At 43.1% G+C, this 20000-nt stretch overlaps 5 protein-coding genes and 1 long non-coding RNA gene across 7 annotated transcripts in view; 2 read left to right on the top strand and 4 right to left on the bottom strand.

The window, feature by feature from the left end:
- Positions 1-141: 141 nt before the first annotated feature.
- LOC134197617 (uncharacterized) lies at positions 142-931 on the bottom strand. 2 transcript variants are annotated; one of them, XR_009972687.1, is made up of 4 exons: positions 855-931; positions 579-661; positions 325-517; positions 142-256 (listed from the first exon to the last, which is right to left on the bottom strand). It is a non-coding gene; the product is annotated as an uncharacterized LOC134197617 (long non-coding RNA). The 2 variants fall into 2 exon arrangements; XR_009972688.1 differs by having other exon boundaries at positions 238-517.
- Positions 932-1333: 402 nt separating this feature from the next.
- On the top strand, positions 1334-2868 carry LOC134197513 (ras-related protein Rab-7L1-like). Its single transcript, XM_062666851.1, has 7 exons — positions 1334-1426; positions 1502-1654; positions 1741-1793; positions 2033-2048; positions 2100-2278; positions 2339-2460; positions 2514-2868. The coding sequence occupies exons 2-7, from the start codon at positions 1516-1518 to the stop codon at positions 2623-2625; spliced, it is 621 nt and encodes a 206-aa protein (XP_062522835.1). The 5' UTR covers positions 1334-1426; positions 1502-1515; the 3' UTR covers positions 2626-2868.
- LOC134197692 (guanine nucleotide exchange protein smcr8a-like) lies at positions 2754-4606 on the bottom strand. The gene is made up of 9 exons (XM_062667038.1): positions 4484-4606; positions 4327-4421; positions 4189-4267; positions 3921-4003; positions 3814-3859; positions 3667-3751; positions 3552-3598; positions 3424-3474; positions 2754-2816 (listed from the first exon to the last, which is right to left on the bottom strand). The coding sequence occupies exons 1-9, from the start codon at positions 4604-4606 to the stop codon at positions 2754-2756; spliced, it is 672 nt and encodes a 223-aa protein (XP_062523022.1).
- A 76-nt stretch (positions 4607-4682) lies between these two features.
- On the top strand, positions 4683-5694 carry LOC134197574 (ras-related protein Rab-32-like). Its single transcript, XM_062666922.1, has 5 exons — positions 4683-4760; positions 4845-4997; positions 5084-5136; positions 5372-5387; positions 5439-5694. The coding sequence occupies exons 2-5, from the start codon at positions 4859-4861 to the stop codon at positions 5681-5683; spliced, it is 453 nt and encodes a 150-aa protein (XP_062522906.1). The 5' UTR covers positions 4683-4760; positions 4845-4858; the 3' UTR covers positions 5684-5694.
- Positions 5695-12998: 7304 nt separating this feature from the next.
- LOC134197591 (uncharacterized) lies at positions 12999-14537 on the bottom strand. Its single transcript, XM_062666938.1, has 2 exons — positions 13797-14537; positions 12999-13737 (listed from the first exon to the last, which is right to left on the bottom strand). Exons 1-2 carry the CDS (start codon positions 13986-13988, stop codon positions 13207-13209), a joined length of 723 nt encoding a protein of 240 aa, XP_062522922.1. The 5' UTR covers positions 13989-14537; the 3' UTR covers positions 12999-13206.
- A 2017-nt stretch (positions 14538-16554) lies between these two features.
- The window catches only part of LOC134197733 (guanine nucleotide exchange protein SMCR8-like), a 5544-nt gene continuing 2098 nt past the window's right edge, over positions 16555-20000 (bottom strand). The window contains exons 12-31 of the mRNA XM_062667081.1: positions 19960-20000; positions 19834-19891; positions 19712-19778; positions 19596-19653; positions 19438-19535; positions 19182-19357; positions 19078-19107; positions 18950-19022; positions 18817-18881; positions 18380-18482; positions 18257-18310; positions 18067-18190; positions 17953-18009; positions 17855-17899; positions 17505-17536; positions 17355-17441; positions 17250-17301; positions 17124-17183; positions 17007-17052; positions 16555-16943 (exon numbers count right to left, since the gene is read on the bottom strand). The exon at positions 19960-20000 is cut by the window's right edge and continues 26 nt beyond it. Coding sequence (XP_062523065.1) covers positions 16858-16943; positions 17007-17052; positions 17124-17183; positions 17250-17301; positions 17355-17441; positions 17505-17536; positions 17855-17899; positions 17953-18009; positions 18067-18190; positions 18257-18310; positions 18380-18482; positions 18817-18881; positions 18950-19022; positions 19078-19107; positions 19182-19357; positions 19438-19535; positions 19596-19653; positions 19712-19778; positions 19834-19891; positions 19960-20000 — 1412 coding nt within the window. The 3' untranslated portion in view covers positions 16555-16857. The remainder of the gene's footprint in view (positions 16944-17006; positions 17053-17123; positions 17184-17249; positions 17302-17354; positions 17442-17504; positions 17537-17854; positions 17900-17952; positions 18010-18066; positions 18191-18256; positions 18311-18379; positions 18483-18816; positions 18882-18949; positions 19023-19077; positions 19108-19181; positions 19358-19437; positions 19536-19595; positions 19654-19711; positions 19779-19833; positions 19892-19959) is intronic.

The following is a 20000-nucleotide window of genomic DNA, read 5'->3' as shown; positions in this document are numbered from 1 at the left end:
TGTGCGTAGTTTCTTGCTTAAGGAAATTAAGCCATAGCTCACCATCACTGTGACTTGATCTTGTGATTCTTCAAGGTCCCAATTGTAAACACTCTGTAAGATGACTCTCTAACCAACTGAGCTATTGCAACACACACCCCCCCCCCACACACACACACACACACACACACACACACACACACACACACACACACACATCTAATACAAACATTTATCTGAAGCTGACACATTGTAGTCATCTGGTCTTGCAAACACTCTGTACCAACAAACAAACACATTTACGACAAGTTGAGTTTGACATACATAGCCTATGTACGTATATACTTTCAGAGTGTTTAAGATCAGCTATTCTCTTCTTCAAATCCCTTTCAAACACTCGCAAATTTGTGACATGTAACGTTTCTGAAACCTAGTCATCGTGAATAGTTTGAATCACAAAGCACCACTTTCTGAAGCACAAGATGAACAAACATATGAGAATTGTCTCCGTATATCCTCAAAGTTCAGCATGAGTTTCCTAGAAGTACATATGAAAGTGAGCAAGGCCACTAGAAACTGGGTATATAGGATGTTTGTACGGTTGATCTCCAGTGACGTAGCACATACAAAACGGCCTCACATACCCACGTGCATAGACATCATACAGTGTAAAGTGATGAACCTGCATACATAAACCAGGCCATATTTATACTGTCTATAACTAATTGTGTGTGTGTGTGTGTGTGTGTGTGTGTGTGTGTGTGTGTGTGTGTGTGTGTGTGTGTGTGTGTGTGTGTGTGTGTGTGTGTGTGTGTGTGTATTATAATTAATTATTATTAGTATGCAATGAATGAACTTGAATTGTCAAATCATACATAAACATGAGCAGACACTCGTTCGTCTTCTTCCGACTGAACTACTTGTGTATCCACGGCAAACTTAAAATGATTTTCTCTGCGCATGTCCAACATTATGTCTAACATTTCATACATCCTGCATGCTTCGCTTCGTACCTATTCTGTGCTTGATAGTCAACAGCCATAACTCGCACGGCGAATGTATTTTGATCAAAGTCACAGTCACCTGCTGCATTGCCAGGAATCGTTAGCTTTGGAGAGTAAAGGCAAATAAGAGGATAACTAAAGACCCCGCCCACTCTGTTATTCTGACCAACGGCTTGGGTCCTTCTTGTTCCGAAAATTCAGCAACGAGAATGAAGTCACGGACGAGAGGATGTGGATGGTGAGCAGAAGAATGAGACGCAGAAGTTGGTGGCGGCTTTTTGAAAGCCATAACGTAAAACCATAAAACTTACATCCGGGACCTAAACATTCTGGAATCCAAAGTCGACTGAGTTTGCTCGTCAAAACGTAGAAATTTGTTCAAACTTTGTATATAAAAGTAAAAACATTGAAAGAGAGACTCTGATTTAATTAAACAAAGAACGGTAGACTATTTTTAAATGGTCACGTGGTCTCGTGTGCTCGCTACGTTCACTGTTTGTCTTGTGTGATTCAATTAGACTGTAGAAATACAATGGCTGTTCCAGAAGACAAGGAGAGGGAGCGCGTGTACAAGGTAGTACTGTTGGGCAACTCACCGGTTGGAAAGACGTCATTCGTAGAGCGCTACGTGAACAACCGATTTCGTGATACGTGCGAGTTAACCATCGCAGGTATACAGTACTGAAGATATCTACACAGGAACTTCTGTTTCATTATCGATAAAGCGATATTTTGGGTTAATTAACGTTTGTTGTAGCTGATTTTGCTGTGAAAGTTTTACACAGAAACGGAGACACAATCAAACTACAGGTTTGTTCTTTCTAGATGGTAAGTTATAACTACAGTATGACATTTACATCAGTAAATGCTGTTTTGAAAATTTTGCCTACAGTATGCATTAATTAATTAATTAGTGAACTAAAATATTTTTACTTGATAAATCTTGTGTGTTGATACACATTGCCAACTTTGAATTTGATTGATACTCATATCATAGATTACTAACTCGTGTTTGTTATTCTTTGGTTGTATCGATATCACTTGAACAGCTATGGGATATTACAGGTATTAGTTGATCATGCATCTCGTTATATTGGTCGATAGTGTACATTATAGGGCAAGAAAGTGCTGCACAGTTTACTAGCGCCTGCTATAGAGGAGCTGCTGGATGTATCATTATGTTTGACTTGACCGATCGACAGTCGTTTAAAGATGTACGAAAATGGAAGTTAGATCTCGACAGTATAGTTAGAAATCGAGGCAAGAATCTACCATGTTTGCTACTAGCAAACAAGGTAATACGTCCACGTCATTTATGCAATTCACTCTTGTATGTACTATTGTGGTATCTCCAGTCTGATCTAGGGCAAAGATGTGCTACGATAGATGAGATAAATGCAATGAGCAAGGACAATGGTTTTAGCAATTGGATAGCTATTTCTGTAAAAGAGAACAAGCTTGTCTCTCAATCTATGGAGTATGGACAAATAGAATGTTTTTCAATTGGATAATGTAATGGGTGTGTTTTAGCCGTTTGGTTGATATTCTTATTGCTGAAGATGTGGGTAATGATGTGGAAGAGAGAAGTGATAACGAATGTGATGGGTCGTTGCTTGAATTGAAACAATTTGCCGTTGCTTGAATTGAAACAAGAGAAAAAGAAGACAAAGTCAAACGGTCAAACTTCATTGCAAGGATGCTGTGTGTAGGCTAACATTGAAGGCTTAAGCTCGTTGATATGAAATGGCATTATTATGTTGCACAGATTCTTCAGATTTCTAGTTTTCTTTGTTCTACTTTTGATGCAATTGTTGTTGTCGATTTGGTTTGTTTCTAACAATAGCTTAATTTGCAACATGTAGTAATAATATTATATTACATGAATCTGGAAAGGTGTGTGTTTGTGTTTGTGTGTGTGTGTGTGTGTGTGTGTGTGTGTGTGTGTGTGTGTGTGTGTGTGTGTGTGTGTGTGTGTGTGTCCATGTGCACATGTGTTCGTTGTGTTTGTGTGTTCTAGTTTTAAAGGTATCGTACAGACACACACACACACACACACACACACACACACACACACACACACACACACACACACACACACACACACACACACACACATCTAAATCCTAAATCCTAAATGTCAGGAGCTGCCTCTCAGAGGTCACGCCCCCAGCTGTTAAGCTGGACCCTGTAGGCTACTCAGCTAACTCTGGGCCGGCGCTAGCAAACTCCTGGAGCCGAGCCAGGTACTCGCAGAAGCACCGACTTGTGAAGCCAACTGTTGTGTGAGCACCGAATTCTCACCAAGACCCCAGTGGCTGATATCACGTCACAGCCGATGTCCGCTTAGGACCCCAGTCAATGACTAGGCACTCATTTATACTCCTGAGTTGAGAGCAAATGTGCGTAGTTTCTTGCTTAAGGAAATTAAGCCATAGCTCACCATCACTGTGACTTGATCTTGTGATTCTTCAAGGTCCCAATTGTAAACACTCTGTAAGATGACTCTCTAACCAACTGAGCTATTGCAACACACACCCACACACACACACACACACATCTAATACAAACATTTATCTGAAGCTGACACATTGTAGTCATCTGGTCTTGCAAACACTCTGTACCAACAAACAAACACATTTACGACAAGTTGAGTTTGACATACATAGCCTATGTACGTATATACTTTCAGAGTGTTTAAAATCAGCTATTCTCTTCTTCAAATCCCTTTCAAACACTCGCAAATTTGTGACATGTAACGTTTCTGAAACCTAATAATCGTGAATAGTTTGAATCACAAAGCACCACTCTCTGAAGCACAAGATGAACAAACATATGAGAATTGTCTCCGTATATCCTCAAAGTTCAGCATGAGTTTCCTAGAAGTACATATGAAAGTGAGCAAGGCCACTAGAAACTGGGTATATAGGATGTTTGTACGGTTGATCTCCAGTGACGTAGCACATACAAAACGGCCTCACATACCCACGTGCATAGACATCATACAGTGTAAAGTGATGAACCTGCATACATAAACCAGGCCATATTTATACTGTCTATAACTAATTGTGTGTGTGTGTGTGTGTGTGTGTGTGTGTGTGTGTGTGTGTGTGTGTGTGTGTGTGTGTGTGTGTGTGTGTGTGTGTGTGTGTGTTATAATTAATTATTATTAGTATGTAATGAATGAACTTGAATTGTCAAATCATACATAAACATGAGCGGACACTCGTTCGTCTTCTTCCGACTGAACTACTTGTGTATCCACGGCAAACTTAAAATGATTTTCTCTGCGCATGTCCAACATTATGTCTAACATTTCATACATCCTGCATGCTTCGCTTCGTACCTATTCTGTGCTTGATAGTCAACAGCCATAATTCGCACGGCGAATGTATTTTGATCAAAGTCACAGTCACCTGCTGCATTGCCAGGAATCGTTAGCTTTGGAGAGTAAAGGCAAATAAGAGGATAACTAAAGACCCCGCCCACTCTGTTATTCTGACCAACGGCTTGGGTCCTTCTTGTTCCGAAAATTCAGCAACGAGAATGAAGTCACGGACGAGAGGATGTGGATGGTGAGCAGAAGAATGAGACGCAGAAGTTGGTGGCGGCTTTTTGAAAGCCATAACGTAAAACCATAAAACTTACATCCGGGACCTAAACATTCTGGAATCCAAAGTCGACTGAGTTTGCTCGTCAAAACGTAGAAATTTGTTCAAACTTTGTATATAAAAGTAAAAACATTGAAAGAGAGACTCTGATTTAATTAAACAAAGAACGGTAGACTATTTTTAAATGGTCACGTGGTCTCGTGTGCTTGCTATGCTGGGCGTCTTCACTGTTTGTCTTGTGTGATTCAATTAGACTGTAGAAATACAATGGCTGTTCCAGAAGACAAGGAGAGGGAGCGCGTGTACAAAGTAGTACTGTTGGGCAACTCACCGGTTGGAAAGACGTCATTCGTAGAGCGCTACGTGAACAACCGATTTAGTGATACGTGCGAGTTAACCATCGGAGGTATACAGTACTGAAGATATCTAGACAGAAACTTCTGTTTCATTATCGATAAAGCGATATTTTGGGTTAATTAACGTTTGTTGTAGTTGATCGTACTGTGAAAGTTTTACAGAGAAACGGAGACACAATCAAACTAGAGGTTTGTTCTTTCTAGATGGTAAGTTATAACTATGACATTTACATCAGTAAAAGCTGTTTTGAAAATTTTGCCTACAGTATGCATTAATTAACTAATTAGTGAACTAAAATTATTTTTACTTGATAAATCTTGTGTGTTGATACACATTGCCAACTTTGAATTTGATTGATACTCATATCATAGATTACTAACTCGTGTTTGTTATTCTTTGGTTGTATCGATATCACTTGAACAGCTGTGGAATATTCAAGGTATTAGTTTATCATGCATCTTGTTATATTGGCCGATAGTGTACATTATAGGGCAAGAAAGAGCTGCACAGTTTACTAGAGTCTGCTATAGAGGAGCTGCTGGATGTATCATTACGTTTGACTTGACTGATCGACAGTCGTTTGAAGATGTACAAAAATGGAAGTTAGATTTCGACAGTAAAGTTAGAAATCGAGGCAAAGGCGGCTTACGTGTTCCTTCCAGAAAAGGTGGTAGATTGATCATACTTCACGCAGAATGGGAACTAGTCTCGCGCAGCCAGCCTCTCCCCTTTTGACTTTCTTGGCGTCGAGAGGGTCTGGTAAGGTTCCTTTGATGTCTTGGTTCTGCCGACTCCAGCATTCCATGGGGCATAAAGGCATAACGATGATATGTTAATTGAGATACGCGAGCAACTGATGGGAACGCACTACTAAAAGTATCCACATGTACAGCGAAGTTTTCGCTCTGTTTCTGCTGCATGCAGATGCTCTTGGACTTTGGTCTAGTTCAGTTGCTCTCACAGGTTGCGCGGCTGCCTGTTATATAGACATGATAAGAGAAGCGCGCAGATCGTCTTCTTGTACGACAACATTGGCAGGTGAGTTATTTGTTCTTCGGGAACCAACAGCATTCAACAACTAGCATGTGCCGTACGTCTCATCTACGAAAATTCGAAGTGCATGATCACGCAACTTCCGAACTTGACAGTACAAAAGCCAATAAAGTGTGCTACGACAGGGGTGGAAACAGTTAGAAGCTGCTCGTCCTGTTGCTAGATCTAACACTGCGGCTGCATGACGAACCTCTATGCAATTTCCCCAAGAACAACTCACCTGCCAATGTTGTCGTAGAAGAGACGACCTGCGCGCTTCTCTTACCATGCCTATAGCAGACAGCCACGCAACCTGTGAGAGCAACTGAACTAGAACAAAGTCCAGTAGCACCTGCAGCAGAAACAGAAGCGAAAACTTCGCTGTACATGCGGATACTAATTAGTAGAGCGTTCCCATAAGTTGCTCGCTTATCTCAACTAACATATCATCGTTATGTCTTTATGCCCCATGGAATGCTGGGGTCGGCAGAACCAAGACATCAAAGGAATCTTACCAGGCCCTTTCCCGCCATCGGAAGTCAAAAGGGGGAGGGTCTGGCTGCGCGAGACTAGATGGGAACAGGGATGGATTGCAGATGCAGAGTCGGTCTTTAGAGGAAAACTGGAACTGGAGACTACCACCAGGAGATGAATACAAACACTACATGGAGTGGTTTGAGAAGAAGCTCATCCCCAACTGTCCTCCTCGCTCTGTCGTCGTCCTTGACAATACCAAATACCTAATAGCTGTGAGTGTGGTAGAAAAATTCCTACAAAGAAGGCAATGATGGACTATTTAATTTGGACAGTCACAACATCTCATACGACAAAAATGCTCAACGCAGAAATCTTCATGCTTATTAAAGCAAGTAACTCACAGAGCACATACCTGATCGACAGACGGTGTCACGACCGAGAAGGGCCACGAAGTTCTTCGACTTCCAGTTGGTCATTGCGAACTACATCCGATAGAACTCGTATGGGCACAAGTGAAAGGCTATGCTGCAGCAAACAACAAGTACTTCACAATGGCAGCAATTGAGAGGTTGGCCAAGGAAGGAATCCAAAACGTGACCGCTGAGAAGTGGAAGAAGTGCGTTGACCATGTAATTAGGGAAGTAGAGTCGCATTCTAGAGAACCCGTGATGGCATTGTAGAACAAGCGGTAGAGAGGCTAGTGATAGAAATAAGTAACAATGACTCCTCGAGCTCTGAAAACGAGAAGATCTTTGTTTCTGACTTTGAAGGAGTCAGTGACAACTAATTGGCTGTCTCACGTTTCCGTAGAAATGCAATTAAGGTAATGCGATTTACTCTTTAACTAAAATAGAATGGGCCACGTCACACTGGGATGGAGTCTACATATGTAATATTCCGGAAGCTGCTCGTTCTAACCTATCCGAGCGTCATTCTATCTGTTTGAATACACCAATGTCTCCACTTTGTCACGTGCGTTCGAGAGGTACCAGTTCCATGTTTGTAAGTGCCCGGGGTCTTAATTAAGATCTGAGAATTTTCCCACACTGCACAGTCCCTCTTAGCGCGCGCGCGGGGAGCGAAGAGGGGGCGGTGCTTGCAACCAAAAGTACCCGCACTTTCGCTTGCGGGCAACACCTCCTTTCTGCACCTCGCGCGCGCGTTAAGACTGGGGCGACTAGTGGGCATTAAATTAATAAATATGGCTTATTTAGAGATTCAGGGTTACCATTGGTTTTCCTTGCGGCTTGGTACACATGGTTTACCCAAATTCAAGTTTCATGCATCTTGCGGTTATTTTCATCTGATCGACCCTCCAAGCTTTTTAATTGGTTACACGTTTATAAATTAAGCATTTACACGAATTTGTTTTCAGTCATTTTAGAATGTCGTTTTGTTAAAGCTCGCGTGACGTCATAATTGACGAAATCCGGTAGAAAGCGGTTGAAAATTATGGGTACTACAAGTGAGAGGATTTGCTTCTGCATTTGATCAAAGTGGTGGGGTTGGTTTGGGTGGACAGATTTACTGGTACACATTAACGTTACGTGTAGAACAGAGGGTAGACTGACAACTAGGTTCAGGCCTGCCACATAACCGATACCATAACAGAGAACCTACGCGGAGTAGATAGTGACGTCCACATCCGTCTATCGACCCACCCACATCCGGCCGTTGAGTCGGACGTCGAATCGTTTTACAGCGGTGTTACTGTAACCCTAGCGGATGCACGCCTCGGGTTAATAGTTTGCTGCAAATCGAGACGCACGTTATTAAATTCCACCGTAGGACTTTTCTTCTCGTCTGTTTGTTGTAGCGTTTCAATGGTGTACAGTAGGTAGTTCAGGAGCGTATTGAAAAACAATTGCATCGTTTGTGTGTCTGACCTAAACCAATCCGGGGCCTCGAACAAAACTTAACGTACGCACATGACCGCGACGAGTCTAGCACCGTCTCAGCCTTATCGTGTGAAGTATACTTTACTGAGAAAAATTAGCATCAAAACTTTGTTTTGGGATGTAGAATCTTGTTACACTCTAGTACGTGCAGTGCTCCCCTCTAGATTTTAATGTCTAGAGACTCTTGTACGTAATACTCAGTGAAAACAATCAATTTATACACGTGACAATTGTTGACGTGTTAGTTGCAGACTTTATTGTCTCTAGAGAACACTATTGCGAGTCAACGTAAAAACGTGACAGTTCGTTTGTTCTACCGAGGACGCGATCACGTCCTACAGCCTATCACTCCTGCTTTGATGTTACTCTGAGCGTCCGCTGAGAGAGCCGACACTGCATTACACCAGGCGATAGTTACCCCGTTATCGATGGACGGTCGAGCCACTCCGTGTGTCTCGGTGTAGCTGTAGTCATCTCTGAAACAATACCCGAAGACTTGGTTTATATACGAGTTAGTTGTAAGACCCAGTAAAGCCCAGCTGCCTGCAAAGTCGAAATTGCATCCTGTGCCCTCCAAACGGTCCACCTCAGGAACTGTACACAACCGGCCATTGAGTCCTTGGCATATATTGTCAGCTGTCACGACGTCTTGAGTTTGACATTGAGGTGAAGGCCAACGGTAGCAGACACCTCTGTACAGGGTGAAGTCTTCCGGACAAGTATTGTGGTAAATGTAGAGTGATGGTGATTTAGGCAGACAGAAGCCCAAAGCCATGTAGCTGCCTGGAGCGCAGATACGAGCACCAGATCGAAACTCACACATAGCAGAGCTAAGAAAAAATTAGCAAACTAAATACACAACAAAAGGAACAACGGTCATCATGTTGATCCGATCGACTGTTGAACAAACGAGAGGCTTTCTGCAGAAACGTCTAGATCATCTATCTTCCTTAGCTAAATTAGGATACCATACGTTGGCTGATACAGTGATATACAGAGCTGCATTTTGACGAGTGAAGATATAACAAGAGACCGTAGGTGTGCACGATTAAAGAGAAGAATGGTATTCGAGTGTGGCCAGCTTTCTCACAACATTTAGAAACCATGCATAATTATCGGATAGTACTTCTTTCAAGCTTTCCGGAAAAGATGTAATACAGTATACTTGCAGGTCCGAGGATGCTCTAATTACTAAAATTAAGTTTTGAAACAGACACGTGTTTTAAGGGCGCCTACGTAATTGAATGGTTCCTATCTGCAGACCTGATATGTGGTACGGGAAGACGGACAACTAAAACCACTCTAACGCAACAGTTGGTGATGGTAATACAACAATTATTGTAGTAAAAGCGATCATGGTAGTGGTAGTGGTAGCGGTAGTGGTAAAGGTAGTGGTAGAGGTAGTGGTAGAGGTAGTGGTAGTGGTAGCTTTGACAATGTGTTGAAGCCACTCAGTTGGTACAGTACTGTCTAGACAGTGTACACCTTCAGATATCTAGTGAACTGCAATGGTATGACAAAATTACGCAACGTCTTGTCTGTCACTTGCTACCAAAAGTAGCTCACTGAAACGCCTTCAGAGTGCAACTTAATTTTAGTGTCTTTACTGTAGCTGCTCTCTCATGCAGGGGAGTGGTGCGCAGTCGTCGCTAGAGTATACACGGTAGTCTCGCGTAGCCAGACCCCTTTCCGCCTTCCGCGCGAAATGGGTGCCCGTCGACGTCACTAGACTTGTTGTTTGCGAGTCTTGAAAATCCTAGCTGATAATCTATCATTTCGACATCCTATCTAATTAGCTAAGAGTGGGATTTGATTGATGCGGGGTAATAGTTATGCGTATCTAGTCGTAACTGTCGTACCTAGTGCATTTGTTGTTCTCTACGCGCCTAGGGGCCGTCCGTAATTACCGATAGTTTTCGCAGAACGAAAGTATTTCGAACCTGGGTGGTGGGTTGGGGGCCAGGACGAAGTGAAAAATATTGAATCCCGTGTTGATGCATTGATTTCTAATAGTAGAGTAGTAGAGTATATGATTAATTAAAATCAGTCTACTATTTTCTACTTTGTGGATGCGACTCACGTATTAAACTCGTCGTTAGTCATACTACTTGCTCGCGACTCTGTGCGCAACACCAGACTGCACGTGTACCACATGCGAGCATTTGAGCAACATGTCACTGTTAGCGATAACATGTGCACGTGCCATGGGCTGTGCCGCGGAAGTGTCATCACTTGACGATGATCATACGCGTGCTTGGTGAGGTTCTGCGTCTGAGTTTCGACGAGATCACGCCTGTAATATGTGTGGGTCATTGTTGAAGGCTTGAGAGTTGAGGTGGAAAGTGCGGCTCGCTAACCTCCCCAAAAAATCTGGGACCTAAAATGTAGCAAAATCCGTGAACGGAATGTCTGTGCCGACGACGTTGTTCGGGAAGTTAGCAAAGTAGAAACCGTTCTTCGAGAAGTCTCTGTCAGCTGACTCTGGATACTACGCTGTAATTGAAGCACTGTGGACTCTAGAGCCAGAGGCGTCGCTCAATAGGGGCCTGGGTGGGCCATGGCCCCCAATATTAGTAGGCGTGGCCGTCTAGACAATTGACAATAGACAATAATCCTAGCGCTGGCCCCCCCAATTTTGGACGTCCAGCGACGCCTCTGCTAGAGCCATGTGGAGCAAACAGGCAAACAGGCAAACCTTCTTTGAGAAATCTGCCAGTAAACGGGTTTGCCATCGCTGTACCTTTGATGGCTGTGGTGCAGCGTTTTCATCATACTATCAACTTACCCAGCATAAGCAGAAGGAGGGCCACACAATGGCCAGAGGTCGCCCAAGAAAGAAGTAAACTATTATACTTCAGCGTGAATGTTTGCTCTGTACCGTGGATTGTACTGTGTCTACTTATGCTTTGTTAATGCCTTTTACTTCCTTATGAAAAGTTCTCTTGGTTGTAGTTGTACCAGTGTTTATTCAAACATGATTACGCACTAAACAGCTGACGGTATCTTCCGTGGTATATTTAATAATAAAGGCAATAGCTCTGTGAGCACGGCCCATTGTGTGTGAAATATACAATGTTATTATACTTTGTAATATTAAAAAATTGGTGCAGTGGCCATCAATATTTTCAGCTAAAAAAGAGTAGGGGGTGGGTGGTGGGGTCTGGTTACTTTGGACTTCGTTCTGTGAAAACTATCAGTAATTACGGACGGTCCCTTAGTGCATGTGACCTATATTTAGTAGGGAGGCATCCGAATTGTTAATTAAATTGCCCGTGTTATACTTGCTTCATTCAGGTTTCTTACACCGGAGCCTTCTGCAGTAAAATCGTTGGGTGTTTTGTTAATTGACGATTTATTTTCCACGCATTTTAGCTATAGTACTTACGGAGATGGCCATGTCTTCTTAGCTTAAACTTGCAGCTGCTCATTACGGTAAGCAAAAAGAAAGACGGAAGAACTCTAGGAAGTACAGGCGAGTTTGGGCGGAGTCACTGACTTTCCCTACAATGAAGGCCTTGAACGAGGCTATTCTAATAGAATTAGCCTTATGCAAGCTATGAAACCGGATCGGGGGTCCCACGTCACTATGACGTTCTCGAAAGCGACCAGGCTCTTCTCGCGCTGGAGCAATTCCGGTAAAAGCTCCTCCTCCTCGTGTGATTCACGTGCGGTTAGCTCAGCGACTGCGCCGAAGAGCCTGGCTTGCGAGGCCAAGGCTATACCAAGTCACGTCTCGGCTTGTAGCCAGTCCCGTTGAACGTCGTCACTTCGAAGACGTTGCTGCCGTTGCGGGGAACAGTGCGTATGGAACGTGGCAGCTATTCGACGCTCGTATAAACGAGCGAACGGAGGTAATGTTTTTGAAGGCCCATAAATGCAGGTACACCGTAAAGATATCTTGCCTTTTCGACAATAAACGACACGCCCGGTGCGTACCGTCTCGAATGGACTTTTAAATTTTTGTAGCTGCGACGCACCATTCCAGAGAAATTCGCGCGCGAGTGGAGGCGGAATCATGGAGCACGCAAATTTCAGTGACTCGCCTGCGATTCTTACCTACACGAATACACGGACACCCAGACACCCAGTTCTCTTTTGTATGTAGAGAAATACGGGGTCCGTGCACAGACTGCCGAAGACCATCCTACATCCGGTTCTGCAATGGACGGTAGACTAGACCTCTTTAGCAACCGCTAGGGGGCTGAGAAGAACGACTGGTTATCTGTTCTTAGACTAGACACGGTCTCACGCATCCGTTTTTCAGTTTCATTTCTAAAGTGCACATGCACTATTGCATTGCAGAGCGTCTTCATTAGGGCGAGCAACGAAAGCTCACAAACATTCGAATTCGTCGTGGCGAACGGTGGTGCATCCGGGAGCTCCAGCAGTTGGTTTGACAGGCCAGGACCTGCATCCGGTTTTGGGTTGACTGTTAGCACGAATACACATCATGTACGTTTGTTTTGTTGAGTTTGTACTAATTAAGAGGCTACAAACGGCACGTCCCATCTAGGGAGTGCTCGTTCGTCTCGCTTTCGTTACTTTATCTTCTCCTTGCGTCGCGATCGAGATAGAGCCTACGCATGCGTCCTCAATTAAATCCAGTGTAGAGGAGTGGTATCACTCTCAGGTCCGACCCGTGTCGACAATGTTGTTTTTACGCTATATTTGTATACAGACATGCCCACGTTTACAGTTTACAACTCCGCCACTGCAAGTTACCCGCGAAATAGGTAGCTTGCATACACTTACAGCGATCTAGAAGTAAAGTTCTTAGCTACTGCATCGTAGAGAACGAATTGTAATGAATTAACTAATGTCCGGCGGCGGAAATTGCTACTGAAGCGAGTCTCAGGTCTTGCAGCATATCACTCCTGCTTTGATGTTACTCTGAGCCTCCGGTGCGAGAGACGTCACTGCATTACACCAGGCAATAGTTAGCACGTCGTCCGTAGACGATTGAGTCATTGAGTCATTGAGTGCTGCGGTGTGGGTGTTGTCATCTCTGAGACAGTAACCATACACTTGACTGTACGTAGTACTGTACTGAACACCCAGTAAAGCCCAGCTGCCCGCAGAGTCGAAATTACACCCTGTGCCCGCCAAACGGTCCAACTCTGGAACAGCACACAACCGTCCTTTTAGCGCTTTGCATATACTGTCAGCGTTAGCGAGGTTTTGAGTTTGACATTGAGGTGAAGGCCAACGGTAGCAGACTCCTCTGGACAGCGCGAAGCCAGACGGACAATAAGCGTGATCAACGTAGGGTGATGGTGATTTAGGTAGACAGAAGCCCAATGCCATATAGCTACCTGGAGCGCAGATGCGAGTACCAGATGGAAGGGAAGACATTCTAATGACTGAATCGGTGAGTTTGTCAAGCTTATCAAATAGAGAACATTGTTGATTTTGTGACCAAGAAATTACTGCTTTTTCCTCACCTCCTTTCTCAGCTTTGCAATCTCCTTTTCTTGTCCTGGTTGTTCGACGCATATCCCAGGCGTTCCATCTCTACCGTCTCGACCGTTCACGCCATCTCGGCCAGGATGACATACATCATGCTTTTTGGGCTTTGAACAACAAAGAGGGAGCGTCGAGCAAGTCAAAAACACAACAACGAGAACAATATTCATGACGTACGTCGATTGTTGAACAACTAAAATGTGCCAGAAAGGTTCGCTATAAGTAGCAGCGCTTCTTACCGAGTGGCAATCAGCTGTCTCACCCACGGATCACACACAATTTTCCGTACTCCTCATCAAACAATGTGGTACCTACAGCAGATAGGAGTGATCCTAAGCGAGGAAAGTGTTGTTGATGAGATAGCAAAATTGCTAGAGCCGACAAGCTGCACAAGTTCACTCCACTAAATTACATTTAACACGAAACATCCGCGTAGCACTTGAGAATGGGTGGTATCACAGATGGTCACTATTGTCTGTTGTTGCTGCTAGAGTGTCACTACTGGTCTTCACGGTACTGTATCTAATCTAATCCACCAGCGCGTGACCCAAAATCCTAGGAGTTGTCATTTTCCTGAATGAAAGGTTGAAAGTCTGTCTGTCGCCTTCTCTCCTCGCCTCGTCACTTTTGGGATCAATTGCCAATTTTGGGCATCAAGTAAAGCGCGTTTATTGTCTTCCATCTCTTCTGGCAGAGTTGTCTGACGACACGGCAGAAAACGGTAGAAGTTAGAATAGAGAACGGAACTTCTTAATTAATTGAGCACATGCCCTTGCATCGTCGATCTGCATTAGATGTCGATTGTTACAGTTCAAACTGGCTGGCTGTTGTGCTATCTGATACGCGCTAAATCATCCACAATGAAAAAGAAATGCAGAGTTTCTTCCGTCACTTCGCCTTTTCTCTAGATCTTCCGGCTCTCCTCTAGGAGACGGAAAAGACACCTCTCACCACTCTTCTCACACCCTTTGCAAAGATAAAAAAATGCAGGAAAATCTCTTTCCTCTTTCCGGAGGAGGCAGAAGAGAATAAAGAAACGATTCGGGGTTGCTCTTCCTCGCGGCTTAGTCTTCCCAAAATTCAAGTTTCATGCATCTTGCGGGTATTTTCATCTGATCGACCCTCCAAAGCTTTTGATTGGCTACACGTATATAAATTAAGCATTTACACGAAGTTGCTTTAAGTCATTTTAGAATGGCGTTCTGTCAGTGTTCTATTAACTATGCATGGCGTCCTATTTGACGAAATCCAGTAGAAATTATGCGGTTCAGAACCATAAGTAGAGTCCGAGGGACTCTACTACAAGTACGAGGATCTGGTTCTGCATTTGATCAAATAGTAGTTCATCCCCTGGTATTTCTCTAAACGAGCAATTCTAGCTCTCTCTCATGCAGAGAAATGGTGCGTGGACGTCACTACTTGTCTGATGGCGTCATTGATCAAAGTTGTTAGGGGCGAGTGTGAGAACCCTAGCTGATAATCAATCACAGTTTCCACAGTCCACCAGGGTAGGGTGTCCCTCAGGTTTGGGGGGCAATAAATTAGACTTCAAACCACGCCCATGTTTCACTTGCAAAGCCACGTCTATTTTCTACTCTTACTTTTCTCTCACATGCAGTTTGTATAGACATATATAAGTAAATATATTATCGATTTCAGGTTATAAATAAACTGCAGGACTGAGTGCCGTCAGTGTGCGTATTAATTAAAGGGAGTGGAAACACTGGTAATTACAGTTCATGCCAAAAGGGTTTCAAAGCTTGCTGTGATATCGTCAAATTAAATGGCATCTCGACAAAAATACAATCTAGACTAGTGATCAGTGCAAACCAGCTTTGGCCAATTCTAACATTTCGTAGTTAGCTAGACTAACCTGAGCACAAAGTAGAGGAATTAAGTATAGAACTAGTGCATGCAAATCGGTAGCCGCTGGAGATTCCATTCCCTGGTCAATATCGAGTTGTCGACCCTACAATTAATTAATTGAAAAAAACTAGAATTCTCCCTTTTTGATGCGGTCTTCTTTGACTCTGCCATTGTCGAATAGCGTAGCAAAACAAGCATGGGCATGTGCACTTCACCACGACTCCTCGACACTGCTCGTTCTACCATACTGAAATGATGATGTGTATTATCAAAGAGGTAGTCGACGTCATTGTCAACATACTACTCTAAGACTAAGCGGACTGTTTAGTAACTTAATTAATTTGAGTTCTGCTTCAAGCAAAGTTACACGCTCAAAATGTTTGGGGGCAATATCCTCCCCCATTAGCCCCCCATTCCCCCCTCGACGCTACGCTGGTGTCTACACCTTTGTAGGGTTGGAGTGATGCGGGGTTATGCTTGCATAGCCACGCTCATTAATTGTGGCCTAGAGGGGACGGCCATCTCTTTCGATCCCTTATCCATGCATCTCTACTGCGAGATCGAGCTAACACTCTAAGACAAACATGCAGCTGCTCATTACACAGTAAACAGCATCAGTAGGCAAAGTCTAGAGAAACACCTGTATTGATTTTTAGGCCAAGAAATAAAAACTGCTCAATCATAGTAACCATTGCAAGAATATACTAAAGGTATAACTGCAATAATAAGGTCGTCGTCGTCTGTACTATTAGTCAGCTTCAATTGTTTGTACGACCTTGAGAGATTGCCATCAAGAATCACACAGTCATGCAAATAACCTCTGGATTGTGGTAAATTAAAAGTTGACAAAATGATAAGCGGGGAGAAATGAGGAAAATATATGGTTGCTCTGTGCAATATTTATGGTGTTTACTTGTGCACAAAGCATCTAACCAACGTCCCCTCGATTGCCCACATCAGCCATATGTCATCACATGTAAGTCTACTATGCGGCAGTGCACCTCGTTGCGACTTTGCAACTTTAATAGGAAACGTAGAAGTGGTCATGGGTCGACTAGATCATCAACAATTTATTCATTCAATTGTAGTAAAGCATTTCATTTGATCAAAGTAATATATAACAAACAAATTTCAATAAAATGAGCTTACGGATAACACAATTCAGCACTCGAGTTATGGTCGTGGCCACCTTCCAGGTTTGCTATTTTGATACTTTTGACATGCTCTGTGATCCAACCTTATCAACGGAGGGCCAGGGTCTGCAAACACCCGACAATTGCATGATTGACTGACATACAAACATCTGCAATTCTGCATCCTACCTTCGTGTTCAGCCATCTGTTGCTGGCAAATTATTTCAGCAAAATACTACAGCAACAAAGTATAGTTCGAATTCAATTAATAATTCCAAATAGACAACGAGGTTTAGTTCATATCACCTTCACGATGTCTGCATCTCCGTCCTTGACATCGAGTTTTGCTAAGTAGCTGGTAGCTGTCTGCATGTATACACAAATGCGAGATACCGATTGTGTAAACACAGTTGGTACTTGGTTGCTGCTGACCTTTGGAGACAGCTTGTCGCCTCCTGTAAAGCCATCAGGTGCTGTTATGGGACTACAACACAAGAACCATGAGATGGTTATGGTAATACGATGTGCCATCACGACCTCATGCGTTTTGAGGCACTCGCTGATCGGTTCATGAGAAATGAATGATAAAAGAGAAATGCTTTTTGGGCTATTTCTAGAAACACGCTTGAAATACAAACGAATAATTGTAGATTGAAAGTGTGTGGGGATCGAGGTGTTGGTAGGTACCTGTGAATGTGAGCAATATAAGCATCTTCATTCTGTAGATGAAACAATCGAAGTTCAGAAAAACAAAAATTTTAGAGTCAATATAAAGAACACAGGTAGTTGGTCATTTTTTGTTGGTTCAGTCAGTCAGTCAGTCAGTCAGTCAGTCAGTCAGTCAGTTACCAAGAATTATGATGCATGTATACCTACACAAATGTTAGAGGTAGACTAAGTTAGGTGGTCGGGCTGCCTTACATGTACATGCACGCACACACACACACACACACACACACACACACACACACACACACACACACACACACACACACACACACCAGTACATATGACAAAGATGACTGTAAATTTCCCACCTTCCACTGCTTCAGACGCATGACTATCGAGTCAACAAAACGACCCTGCAATAACAGTGTGCAATTGAAAAGATCACATTCTGAGCTATGCCTCTCACCATGTATGGTGGTGTGCACAGCTCCCCGACCTCATAATCCAAAACAGTCACATAACGCTGTAATGAAGCAATGAAAATCAACAGGGCCTTGAGCAAATCATCCAACATATGAACCTTAACACATAAGGGCAAGAGAGATGGATTTGTTTTCCTCGCCTTCTCCAGACCAACGAGCTTCATTTTAGATAAGTCATTCAGCTGTAGCCGTTTTGTGTGCCACGGTATAACTTGCTGATAGCTGCCAAATACAATTTCAATGTTAATTTTAGATATCGGCATCATTCGTCAGTGACAAAGCAAATACCTCGAGTGACCGGGTACAAACAGCCAAAGCGTCTGAACAACCGATCTTATCGTGCTGCAATCAGAAAGACAATCAGAGATCAGGCAGAACACATTTCGTGTCCTGCTGCTGGATTTCTTGTACCTCTCGTCTCGTCCTAGTACAATGACAGTCCTGCCTTGTAGGAGAGCATAGATGAGATGACCAAGGAAAACAAAACGATCACGAAAATCAAGAATGCCTTTTCCTACATAGAACAACGTTTGGACCCATGAATCACTGTAACAAGCCATCCTTAACTACATCTACACGTTAAGAATGAAGCATATTTACAATGGAATCTTTGTATTGAGAAAAGACCGATGCAGTTACTATCAAACCATATTTGTTATAAAAAATTTACTAATTGAATTAGTGACACGTGAGTGCGCACATTGGAAAAGATATTATGGTTTTGTTGTAAGCAGGACTGCAACCAACTGGTCTTACCTCTAAGGCGGTCAATCGGTTTACAAAGTTGATTACTCACCAAAGATCCATTGTGTATGTCTACAATATGGCTGGTATGTACAGTACGTTACCTGGCTTTTTCTCTGGACTGTAGTCAATGTGATCAGCGTAGCATTGCAATGGCAACCCATGCTTTCTAGCCACAACAACAAACAACAAATATCAAGATGCAGAAACTAGCAGACTGAATCGGTGAGTATGTACCCTGTTAGTGCTAAATTGGCAGGACTCTTACTAATTCTTGACAGAACAGACGAACCTTGATGGGAATGGAAATCTAGCAACAGCTAATCGTGTTACCATTAGAAAGTTTTCAAACAGGTCTGATGCACCTGTAGTGGTGTCTGTTTCATTTCCATTACCTTCAATGGAGAGAACAAACAAAGCTGGAAACCCTACAGATTGACCTGTAAGATTGACAAACTGTGGGTCTTACTTTCTGGTATCACCGTCTCGTTCTGTTCTGTTTTATCTGCTCTTGAAAAATTTGATTCCCCACTGTCGGACATATCATGTTTCACTGTATGATACTCTTCACCTGCTACACTTGCTGTATCACTTTGAGCATCAGCCACACTGCTTGGACCACCAACTGCATCAAGATAAACAGACCTGCCAGACGAGGTAATAAAATGAATTCCTTCATTGGACTTAAGTTTTAAATGTTTTGTAGATCTAGTTTTAATACAAACCAAGGTGATTCTGATCGCAGGTATCGTGTGTCAAATGCAAACTGATTGTCTCCTTCATCGAAGGATTGATATATGCTACCACTGTTCAGAGAGTGATTCTACCAGTAGAAATCCTGGATAAAAATTGGGTTATTTATTCGTCATAAAATGTTGCTTACCGAATCATTAAGATGAGGGTGATGTCGGCCTTTTGACTTTGCGCATGCCTTGCACATGCTATAGACGTACACCACATGTTACTCGAGTAACCAAACGTAGTCAGATTTGGCCTCACTGGTCGCCGCTTGGTTTGAAGTTGATGACAGGGCATCGACCTACAGTCAGCAAACTAGAAGGTGGAGCTACAAAAGAGATGTAGACACTAGTGGTTATATCATTTGCACAATCCGTGTGTACCCATCACTCGAGTGTCTTGCTTTTCAACATATACTGTTGATAACGGGCGACTAAAACACTGAAAAACAACAACGAAAAGACGAAATGATTGATTGAGTTTGTATCTCTCGTAAGTCACACTGCAACCTTATGTATTTGTTTCAGTTGCTGCATAGCCTCTTCTTCGC

The sequence above is a fragment of the Corticium candelabrum genome, chromosome 22 (genome assembly GCF_963422355.1).
Source record: "Corticium candelabrum chromosome 22, ooCorCand1.1, whole genome shotgun sequence".
NCBI classification, from domain to species: Eukaryota; Metazoa; Porifera; class Homoscleromorpha; order Homosclerophorida; family Plakinidae; genus Corticium; species Corticium candelabrum.
Note: the sequence above shows the minus strand (reverse complement) of the source record. Positions and strands in the feature narration are given on the sequence as shown.